The sequence below is a fragment of the Loxodonta africana genome, chromosome 11 (assembly GCF_030014295.1).
Source record: "Loxodonta africana isolate mLoxAfr1 chromosome 11, mLoxAfr1.hap2, whole genome shotgun sequence".
NCBI lineage: Eukaryota > Metazoa > Chordata > Mammalia > Proboscidea > Elephantidae > Loxodonta > Loxodonta africana.
The window spans coordinates 26174456-26186531 of record NC_087352.1 but is presented as its reverse complement, the minus strand read 5'-3'; the positions used below and the strand labels follow the sequence as shown (position 1 = coordinate 26186531).

The window sequence follows — 12076 nt, the reverse complement described above, 5'->3', positions numbered from 1 at the left end:
CAGTGGTCTGGGCCCCCTGAATGACCTCTCCAGAGAGGACTGCTTTTCAGAATTAGAGGTTGTAGATGTATGTTTATCTGCCTAAACTCCAAGTACCACTATTATAGTACAGCACTCTGATTTTCTTCTGGAGAACCATAATTCCCTCTCTGAGTCCATGTGGTCAAGATGGTACTGATTCCACTTCTCTGCCCAAGAAAATGCTCATGAACAAGCCTTCACTCCCTGACCAAAATATTCAGTAGGGGTGGACAAATGATGCTATTATGGGCCAATTAGAGAATATTGGTCATCTATTTCCTCAAGATTCTGTGTAATAAACCATCCTAACATTTAGTCTCAAAACACATCATTTATTCTTATGAATATGAAAACAGCTGAGGGTGAGCTATTCTAGGATGGGCTCTGGGGCAGTTCTTATATTATATGGACTTGCTCATGCAAATGGATGCTGGTATGTATTTAATTGTATCCCCCAAAAGTTATGTTGAACCCCTTTGCATGTGAATGAGACTTTACTTGGGGAAATAGAATCTTTTATGAAGATATTATCAGTTAAGTCATACCAGAGTAAGGTGGGTTCTAATCGTAATCCCTTCGTAGCGGTGTCTTATGAAAGGGAAGAACAGACACAGGAAAAGACTTACACACAGGGGGAAGACAGACGCCATGCAAAGATACATCTATAAGCCAAAGAACACCAAGGGTTGCTGGCAGCCGCTAGAATCCAGGAGCAAGCCAAGGGATAATTCCTCTCTCAATCCCTCAGAAGCAGTTGACACAATTGATGCACTGACTTAGACGTCTAGCCTCCAGAAATGTGAGAAAATAATTTCTGTTCTTTAGAGCCACTCATGTTGCGGTATTTTGTTATGGCAGCCCTAGGAAGCTAAGACTGGTGTCGACTGAGGTAGGCGAGTTCAGCTAGAGGTGACTCTGCTCCACATGTCTCTCATCCTTCTCCTGGGTCCAAAGAGACAACTTGGGCATGTTTTTCTCATTGTGATAGCTGACAGATGAAAGAGCAAACCAATTACACAACGAATTTTCAAGGCTTTGGGCATGTTACACCCACTAACATACCATCGGCCAATGCAAGTCTAAATGTAAAGTTGAGGGGCAGGGAAATACTCTCTGTCTCTTTGTGGGAGGAACTATGAATCTAAGGCAAAGGATATCGATATAGGGAAAAGTGAGGAATTTGGACAATTAATAGAATCTACTAAAGAGAGAAAGAACTCAGGATTTTTGTTCAAACTTATATTTGGCCATGGACTTGCAGCTGTGAAGATATAAGCCTATATAGTTAACAGCAACTACTTGGCCTATTAAAGAGAGTTTTTGCTGGATAATTGAGTCAGTGCAAAGAAAATCAGAACCAAGAGACAGAGGGAGGGAGATGAAATCCTAATAGCTTTGCTGAATTCCTGGATCCAGTCATGCCTGGAGTCTGTTCTACACTTGAGAATTCCTCTTCTGTGAACCAATAAATTCACTTTTCACTTAACCCAGTTTGAGTTGGGTTTTCTATCCCTTTCAGTGACCTGAATGTCCCTGGGTGGCACCGTGAGTTTGCACTCAATTACTAGCCTAAAGGTTGGTGGTTCAAACTCACTCAGTGGCACCACAGAAGAAAGGCATGGCATTATGCTTCCAGAAAATTTACAGCCAAGAAAATGCTATGAAGCGGTTAGTTCTATTCTGTAACACATGTGCTCACCATGAGTCAGAGTCAACAGCAAAGGATTTGGTTTTGTGTTCAGTGATCTGCTTTCATCTCTAATAACTAGCCTTGTGAATGGGTTAATTTATTTCATCTGTCAAACTCATTAAGAATTTTTTGAACATAGGGAAATGTATTAGAAGAGAAGTTTCTTCTCTTCATCTTAGAGTCTACCATTGGAGGGACCTGCTTTTTCTAGAAGACAGACCTGAATTTGAATTGTCACTGTATTTTCTTATTTGTATGAACCGTAACTTGATTTAATTTTTCTGAGACTCGGTTTTCTCACCTGTGAGGTGGGAATAGCAACTACACCCACTGCACAGAGTTGTTAACACCAAATGAGGGGATGCGTGGAAGCACCAAGGACAGTGCTTTGAACATAGTAGTTGCTCAATTAATGCCTTCCATTCATTATTCTCATAGCTATCATTGTAAATTAAAAACCAAACAATATCTTTAAAAGGGAACATCCAGTAGTACTTCCAGGATCTGGTTTTGGAGGTGATGACCTGGGGTTCAGATCTGGAGGCACAAGCCTCACTGTTGGATGCTGGACAAGTCACTTCATCTCTCTGAGGCTCAATTTCACCCACTGTGAAACAGGAGGGGGTGGGGGAACAGCCCTTGGTCCTCCTGCCATGCAAGATTTCTGTAGAGATCTAATGGGACAACCAGTGTAAAAGGACAACCTTTGCACAGATGTAAGAGATGATGATGATTAGGGACTGGATGCACTGTGTGATTGTTATGGTGTCCTAACACTAGTGATAGTTCCAACAAAGTGATATTTGATTTAAATTTTAAGGGATGAATTGGACTTCATCATGAGATGTGGTACTATCCTGGCAGAGGGTCCATCTTGGAAGAAGGTCCTTAGGAGCAAATGTACCTTGTGTTTCTGGATGATTATATGATCATAGAAAAAGGTTCAGAAGGACTCACACAAATATATTAATATTGAATACAGAGGCAAAGGGTTGAGGAAGAGGAAGAGTGCAGTGTATATGAGAATAAATTAATTGTTTCCTACAATTTGCTTTTATGTAATTTACTAGCTGTAGGTGTTACTTTTGTAATATACAAAGAATTTAATATAATAATTTTTAAAGTATCAAAATGTGAAAATATCAATGACCTTGGTGCTCAGTTCTCCCTAGAAAAAGTTGACATGTTACTTATTTTCATGATATTTGTAGAGCAGTATTTATTTCATTTCGATTTAATCAAATGTTTAAAGTAGGAAATGTGAAAATACCAAAAAAATTGTTTCTAAGTTCTCCCTAGGAAAAGTTGATGTATCATGCAGGGTTCCATGATATTTCTAGATCATAGTTATTATTTACTTTTAACTCCCCAAAGACACATACACACACTCCCGTTGCCATCAAGTCGATTCCGACTCATAGCGACCCTATCGGTCAGAATAGAACTGCCCCATAGGGTTTCCAAAGAGTGGCTGGTGGATTCAAAATGCCAACCTTTTGGTTAACAGCAGCGCTGTTAACCACTGTGCTACTAGGGCTTTACCCCCAAAAGAAGGGGGGGGGGATCTGCAATTTGATTATGTCTTTCATGCTGATACATTGAATACTTTAGCATAGGTGGTAATCCTCTGTTGGGAAGAAATTATGAATACTGGAAGAGCAGACTTTGAGCATCATGATAAGAAGTTTGGGTTTTATCTACAAGGCTATAGGGGAAGCTTTAAGATAGTCTTCTTAGAATCCAGCACAGTGATGTTTGTATATGGGCTATTTCATGACTTGTATGTTGCATAAAAGTCTTAAGTGACTTTCTAGAGGCTCAGTTCAAGTGCCCCTTCCCTGGGTAGCATTTTTTGAGCCTCCAGCCCGTACTAGGGAATCCTATTCTTGGTTTCCAATACGCTTAGTGCTTCTCACAATAAGTTATGAATGTGTTTCCATATTGGTGTACTTAACCTGTGTATCAATCAACCGAGCATAGGAACTGCTTCTCACTCATTTCTATGCCACCTATTCTAAGCACAGGGCTTGTCACTTGGGAGGAAATAAATTAATGCATGTTTAGATGAATTTGGGGTGGCTTGGAGACAGACTTTTCTCTGTTCCTCTCCTCTTAAGCCTCTTCACAGCATCAGTAAAAAAAAAAAAAAAAAGATTTCCATTTTGTCTGTTCTCCAAATCCACAGAGAGCAGGGGAAGTCTCCGAGGTCCAGAGATCCAGTTTAAGCTTGCCTCCCTTCCTCCTTCTCACTGCAAGGACAATCAACTCAACAGCTCACATTGGGTGCCTAGTTCACAACCAAGGACAGGTCCTTTCAAGATGGACTAAAAGGCTATTCTTCCATTCATTGGCATCTCCACCTCTGGGCAGAAGTTGAATCCACCAGGGTATGCAAGTTGCATCCAGGTGCAGCACCAACAAAACATAATTTATACCTGTTGTCCTTAGGCCACCAGGTGAGGAGACCAAATGCTGTTTTGAGGGGTGAAGATAAGGAACAACAAAAAGAAACTCTCTTTTATAGAACACCCAAATACCATGTACTAACTTTAGAGATAATTAATTGATTTAACCTTCTGAGGACCTGAGGAAATAGTAGTAGTAATAGTTGTTGTTGTTGTTGTGTGCTGTCGAGTTCGTTCTGACTCATAGTGACCCCATGTGATAAAGTAGCTGCATAGGATTTCCTAGGCAGTAATCTTTAAGGGAGCAGATCAGCAGGTCTTTCTCCTGCAGAGCCACTTGATGAGTTCTAAATGTCAACTGTTTGGTTAGCATTCAAACTCTTAACCTTTGCACCACCGGGGTTCCTGATGAAGAAGTAGTTATATTTCCATATGGTACATCAATACATGAGGTTTAGAGAGGTCAAGCAGCTTCCTGAAGACTGTACAATTAGGTGGGAAGAGGCAGTACTGTTTCTCATGTAAGTATGTCTTCAAAGCCCTTGCTTTTAACCACTTGGCTCTACCATCTCTCAGAGACCTGGCATGTAGTAGCTACTAGACGATGAAATCAATTAATTCTAATTATTCCTACGGTAATGAATAGGCAAAGAAGGTTTAACTAGATTAAGAAACTTTCCTAGACTCATACTTTTGTAAAGTAACAGTTTTCAAACTCCTTGAAGCCAGAACTCAAGTTTATTTTTGTCCAGGTGTCCACTGCTCTTAGCACACCATTTTCTTTGCACAAAGTTCTTATTTTATGAATGTTTATGGAGTGGAGGAGAATTAAAGACTTCTACCAACCAAGAGTCTGTTTTCTCATGATAGCAATTCTGGGTTTCATTCAGTACAACAGGGTTCAAACCCAGTTCTGCATAACTTGTGAGCCTGACCCTGTAACCACCACACTAAGCTACCTTCTTTCCGAAGAAGAGAAATGATACATTTCAAGGTAGGAGTGATTATTCCCGCTTTGGAATAACATATAACAAAGTTTGAAGAGAATTACGTAGCTTTACCAAGGCAACAGAGCTAGAAATCATGGCCTAATTTCTTTAAGGGCAGGAACCCATTTGTTCACCACCATCTCTCTTTGTACCCAGGACACCTGTTCACAAATAGTTCACTGCTGATACCTATTCTTGAAATGGAATTTTCTTTGATTATGCTAGTAGTAATCTTCAGGTTTTCACTGCCCAAATTTTTCAGAAGTAGATCATGAGGTCCTAACAACAGCAACAAGCTTCAGGATGTTGATGTGGTATTTTTTGGATACATTTATGGGTTCTTCTGCAGATTATCCAGGAGTATATGAAGCATTTGAAATAATCAACCCGAAAGAGTAACTCAGAGAAGGATTCATGGAGGAGGTTAGTATTTAGCAGATATGGATGGGAGGAGAATGAAGATTAAAGGCAGAACCAGGAAAGAAGAGAAGCAAGGCAAAAGGAAGCTCAGTGTGGGAGGAAGGGGTGAGGGAGAAAGGCAGATGTGTTCTTCTGCAGAAGAAAGGAGAGCTTCACCAACCAGTACTAAAGTTGGGCTAGTGAAGGCTGCTTTTTAATTATTGAAGGCAACTTCTCCCAAGGTTAGCCTGGGTGAGGAGCAAGTCCTTTGGACAAACCAGGCAGCCAGGGTTTCCCCATTCTTCTCCCTACTGGCATCTTTAGGCCTCAGAACAACCTCCCTACCACCCCCAAACTTAGGCCTGATGTTCGTTAGGGTTAAAAAGATGCAAGTAGTTACATTGGCTGGGGATATAAAATAGCTCAGAGAGGAAGTTTTGTCTCCTCGGCTATGGTGCAAGTTGGGCATGCATAAGATAAGCTTACAGTCCCCATAAATGGGCTTTCCTGGCCAGGGGGAGACCAGCTGAAGGTAGTCCCCTCTTTTAAAGTCCCTCACCCCCAGCACAACGTGGGTTGCACATGGAAGTGTCATTACTTCCACCCAGACAACTTTCTCAAGTTGGGGGGAGGGTGACCCTCAAAAATGCATCTGCGTTTGTTCTGTTGTGCTGTCTGCTTCTTGTAAGTAATAAAAACTGTTTTCCATGTGCCCACATGTGTGATCGGAAGGACACGGTATTTATGGAGCCATCCATATTAGTCATGGGTGCCCTTTTTCTAATGACCTCCTGGCTATCTAAAAATCAGGTGCAACCTATGAGCACAGCACAGGTCTGCTGTGTTGTCTTACAACCAGAAACCAATTTGGCAAGACTCTCATTCAAGACTGCAGAGAGCAGTGTTAACAGGAGCCAAACCCAAGTTCATAGGGAGTAAATGTTCAGCACCAAGGATAGATCCCAGACAGTCCTGATATTCAGACTAGTGAGGATGGCTTGATCAGAACAAGACTGACACTAGTAAGAACTTTTAGAAAAGTCTCAAATTTTATAGCCACCAAATATGTAGCTATATTTTTAATTTAATCCTCACAATAGCCCTATGAGGAAAAGTGGTACTCTCTCCTGTACTAATTTGAAAACTGAGCTTCAGAAAGGTGCAGGGGGATATCCCAAAGTCACATCAATGGGTCAGTGTATAGCTGGACCTGGGACTGATGTCTGACTTTGAAGTTTATGCATAGGAAAGATGACTGGATTTTGATCCAGGAATTTTTTATTGGAGTGTAAATTCTACTTAATGACTGTGACAATGTGGATTAACCTCTCTGAGCCTCAGTTTTCCAATCTGTGTAATAAGTGCAATAATGTACACAACAGCTGTATGTCCTAAGAATTGACTTTGTCCAGAGCCTTGACACCAAACATTTTTTTTACTATCTTCATATCTTTCTTCTTAGAAAACTCTGATTCTTTTAACTAGAAAAAAATGTCACCAAGAAACACAGTTGCTTGGGTTTCCCTGTTACAAAACTGAGACAGCCTCTCTCAAAGATCCTCTCATTGCTAACATTTTTGTGCAGAGTAGGCATCTTTCTTACCAAAATTGAGCACAAATGTTCTTTTCTCATTAATTTGTCCGAATTAATATTTAAATACCTAAAGTGGAAACTCTACTAGAACAGAAGAAGAAAAAAAAGCATTAGAAGATGGTGGAGAGAAGATGAGATTTGGATTCAATGAGACCCCAGTTTGCATCCCAGTTCTAGTGGTCATTGCTGTGTGGTCTTGGGTGAGTTGCTTATTTTTCTAAGTATGATCCCCAACCTGCAAAATTGGGATAGCAATAACACCCTCATAGATGTTTTGCGAGACTTCAAAGGGCTGAAAATGAAAAGAATTTAGCACAACGGCTGACACATGCAAAGAGCTTACTACATGGTGGTGTTGTTGTTAAGTGCCGTCGTGTTGATTTTGGACTCATAGCAACCCCGTGTGTTAGATTATAACTGCCCCATAGGCTTTTCTAGGTTGTAATCTTTACAGGAGCAGATCTCCAGGTCTTTCGCCTGCAGAGCCGCTGGGTGGGTTTGAACTGCCAACCTTTCAGTTATCACCTGAGTGCTTAACCATCGCACCTCCAGGGCTCGTTTACTACATAGTAGACATTATTATTAATACTTCTAGCATTATTATTTCTGGAGGTTTAGAATACTACCATCAAGAGTTAATAATAAACAGCAAGGATAACTGGAGCACAGGAATTAGAATTAACTTTGTTCCCATTTCCTGTACTGGCCATGTGACTTGGGCAAAATCAGTTTTACTTTCTGACCTTTGTCAAATTAGGCTAATGATAGCCTTTTTTGCAAAGTCCTTGAGATAACTGAATAAAATGACATACAAAATTCCTGGCATAGCACCTGGAAAACTGAAGGAGAGACTAAGAAATCCTCTGATCATTGCTGCATTGTTGGTTGTAGCAAAAGAGTGCAAAAAATTAAACTCCCCAGACCTTATGTAAACTTATTTTTGTTAGGCGCCTTCAAGCTATTCCAGCTCATAACAATCCATGTGACAGAATAGAACTGCCCCATAGGGTTTTCTAGGCTGTAATCTCTACAGGAGCAGATTGCCAGGTCTTTCTCCCATGGAGCTGATGGGTGGGTTTGAACTGTCAACCTTTTGTTTAGTAGCCCAGCACTTAACCATTGCACCACCAAAAGTAGTCCTTCGCTATTTTTCCACTCTCATGTCTTTCTGTTTTTCTTGCTCACTAAGCCCCAGCTTCAAAGACCTCCTCGTTATCTGTGAGAACTGTCATTTCCTTCTCAACACAGGGCATTTGCTCTTGCTTTCCCCTCTGTCCACAGTGCTGTTCCCTTTGGCTCTTTGCATTCATTTCTGGACCCTTCTTTGCCCTCCAGATCTCCATTAAAATATCACCTTCTCAGGTCATTTTCCTTCGTGGCCAGAGCTAATGTATCCAGCCACTCCCTCTGCCATTCGCATTATCTGGAATTGTGTTTGAATTTAATTTTTATTCAATAAAGTCTATTCCTACTACAGAATGTGGACTCCATGGAATAGACACCTTTCCATCTAGTACCCAGCATGGTTTATTCTCCATCAGATGGAGTTCTAAGTCCTACCTCACAAGGGTATTGTGAACAGTAAATGAAATAATTCTTGGAAGTTCTTAGCACTGGGGCTGGCACAGAGTAAGTGCTCAGTAAGTGTTGGTAAACACACCCACAAGCATTAGTGTTTATTAAGCGAATTGAAAATCCTTATCACATCCACTCTATATCCAAATTACACATAAGATGAAGCCCGTATCTATTGTCATTACATTCAAGTATGCTCATGATACAGTTCCCACATCGATTTATTTTGTCAAAACATAGCCATTATACCAGGAACTGTGCTGGGACCCAAGGATTAGTAGATGAGTCAGTCCTATTTCATGATCTCTGTGATGTCTTGGAGTAGGGGAGGAGATCCCTAGCAGGAGACTGGTAATTGTGGTCCTTCACACAAGGGATTGGAGTCGCTGGGTGGCACAAACAGTTAAGCATTCAACTGCTAACTGAAAGGTTGGTGGTTAAAATCTACCCAGATGTACCTTGAAATAAAGGCCTGGAGATTTTCTTCCAAAAGGTCACAGCCTTGGAAACCCTATGGAGTAGCTCTACTGCAACATAATGGGGTCACCATGAGTTGTAATTTATTTGACAGCAACTGGTTTGGTTTTGGTTTTTTATAAAAGGGATTATTCTGAATCTATTAGAAAGAAAAAGGCAGCTCCACAATGATATGGAATAAGTTTCAAGATATAGTGTTAATAAAAAAAAAGTGAGCCTCAAAAAGTATGTCATGTGCTACCCTTTATGTCTAAAAAGATCCATATACCTTCATATGAGAGTATTTGCAGAAACTATTTCTGGAAGTATAACTTGCAAAAAATGGCAGCAGTAGTTGCCTCTGGGGATGGGGATTAACAGACTGGGTGTCAGGGATGACAGTGACATTTACTTGAATATATATTATCTGTAAAGATATTATTCTATAAGAATAACACATGAAACAAATTGCTCATTATTTATAAGTAAGGAGAGAGAGAGAGAGAGAGAAAATCCTACCTCACAAAAAAGAAAGGGAGGGAGGGAGGGAAGAAGAAAGGAAGGAAAGAAGGAAGGAAGGGAGGCAGGGAGGAAGGGAAGGAGGGAGGGAGGGAGAGAAGGAGGGAGGGAGGGAGGGAAGGAGGGAGGGAGGGAGGAACAAAGGAACGAAGGAGAATCAAGGAGGAGAAATGACTCCCCAAGACAGCACAAGTAGTAAAGAGGTAGAGGTGGCATTTGAATCCAGGTCAGCCAGCTTCAGAGCCTGTCAACAGAGCATCTTCACAGAGCCAGGTTTATGATCTAGAGCCTCTTGGTGGTACAAACGGTTAACACATGCTACAACTGAAAGATTTGCAGTATGAATGCACCTTGGAAGAAAGACCTGGCAATCTTCTTCCAAAAGGTCACAGCCTTGAAAACACTGTGGAACTCAGTTTTGCCCTGACTCACATGGGGTTGCCATGAGTTGGAATCAGCTCAGAGGCAACTGGTTTAACTGGGTGCCTCTGAAACCAGAATGTCAACAAATTTTGTCTTTCCTTAGATGGAGAGGTCCCTGGACTTGGCCAACGTGACCAGAGTCCAGGAGTTTATCCTGTTGGGTTTGTCCACAAGACCAGACTTAAGGAATGCCCTGTTTGCCGTCTTCCTGACCCTATACCTGCTGACCCTCTTGGAGAACACTCTCATCATCTACCTCATCTGCAGTCACAGTGAGCTCCACAGGCCCATGTACTTCTTCCTGGGCAACCTGAGCTGCCTGGAGATGTGCTACGTGTCAGTGACCATGCCCAGCTTGCTTGTGGGACTGTGGACTGGACCCTACCGTATTTCCTTCACAGCCTGCATGACCCAACTCTTCTTCTTCATTGTCCTAATTTGCACTGAGTGCACTCTCTTGGCTTCTATGGCCTATGACCGTTACTTGGCCATCTGTCTCCCACTCCACTATCCACTGCTCATGCGACCCCAGGTATGCCTGGGCTTGGCCTTGTCCTCATGGCTTGGTGGTGTTCTGGTTTCAGTGGCCAAGACCACGTGCATTGCCAGCCTCTCCTACTGTGGCCCCAATGTCCTCAACCAATTTTTCTGTGATGTCTCCCCTTTACTCAACCTGTCCTGCACCCACGTGGCCCTGACGGAGCTGGTGAACTTCATCTCTGCCATTGTCATCTTTTGTGGTACACTGCTAGTAGCCTTGGCCTCGTATTCAGACATTGGGGTGGCCGTGCTCCTCATGCCATCAGCCGCAGCCTGCCGTAAAGCTTTCTCTACCTGTGCCTCCCATCTGGTTGTGGTGGGCATCTTCTACTCAGCCGCCCTCTTCATCTATTGCCGTCCCAGCCGTATCAAGTCCATGGACCTCAACAAGGTGCTGTCGGTCACCTACACGGTGGTCACACCCATGTGCAACCCAATCATCTACTGCCTGCGGAACAAGGAGGTCCATGCAGTGCTGAGAAAAACTCTCCATCTGCCTCAATGCTAGTTTTGGAAAGCTTGATCTCTCAACTCCTCATAAGAAGTCCTTCATGACCCCAAACACCATAAATAACCTTGAAAGACAAAAGTAAAACTAGGGGAAAATTTTTGCCACCTAATATACAATGAAGGAACTCTGGTGGTAAAAACAGTTAAGTTCTCAACTTTTATTGGAAAGGTTGACCACTTGAGCTCAACCAGAGTGCTTCGAAGACAAGCCTGGCAATCTGCTTCTGAAAGTCCACAGGCTTGAAAGTCCACTGGAGCAGGTATACTCTGCACCTATGATGTTGCCATGAGTTGGAATGGACCTAACTGCATCCAACAACTATATACAATGAGCTCATACAAATCAGTAACATAACACAACCTGAACTACCAAGAGAAATATTGAGTAAAGTCATGAGAAAGCAAACCATAAAAGAAGAATGGTAAAGTGGCTGATAACCAACATGAAAAGATGCCGAAATTTACTAAAAAACCAAGAAATGCAAATTTAACAACCACATCATTTATATTCCTATAAGACTGACAGATGTTTATCAAATATGTCTACATGTTCCCTCTGGTACACATAGATACATGTACAAGGGTATTCATTGCATCATTGTTTGTAATGAAAGGAGCTAGAAACAACCTAAACATCCATTGATAGTGAATGGAATATGTCACATTCATACTAAGATAAACATAGAGCTATTAAATAAAAAGAAATAGATTTGTATGTTTTGGCAAAGAAACATGGCCAAGACGTATATCTTAAATTAAGAAAAACAAGCAAACACTGGAATTCTTTCATTGTATTTTGAGTTAAAATTTAATTTTGATATGTAATTTCAAATTTACAGAAAATGTGCAAGAGTAGATTGAATTCCTATTTACCCTTTACCTGAAGTCACACACATTATTTATATTTTACCCCATTTGCTATATCATCTCTCTCTCTCTCTATATATACACGTAA

General features: G+C 41.5%; 1 protein-coding gene across 1 annotated transcript; it reads left to right on the top strand.

Annotated features, from left to right (window-relative positions):
• The first annotated feature begins 9766 nt into the window (after positions 1-9766).
• LOC100657706 (olfactory receptor 6Z7-like) lies at positions 9767-11277 on the top strand. The gene has a single exon (XM_003406643.3). It carries the CDS (start codon positions 10175-10177, stop codon positions 11117-11119), a length of 945 nt encoding a protein of 314 aa, XP_003406691.2. The 5' UTR covers positions 9767-10174; the 3' UTR covers positions 11120-11277.
• The last annotated feature ends 799 nt before the right edge of the window (positions 11278-12076 follow it).

Bases quoted from the DNA above. Each gene is read 5' to 3' on its own strand.
- LOC100657706 (XM_003406643.3), top strand. From the start codon at position 10,175: ATGGAGAGGTCCCTGGACTTGGCCAACGTGACCAGAGTCCAGGAGTTT.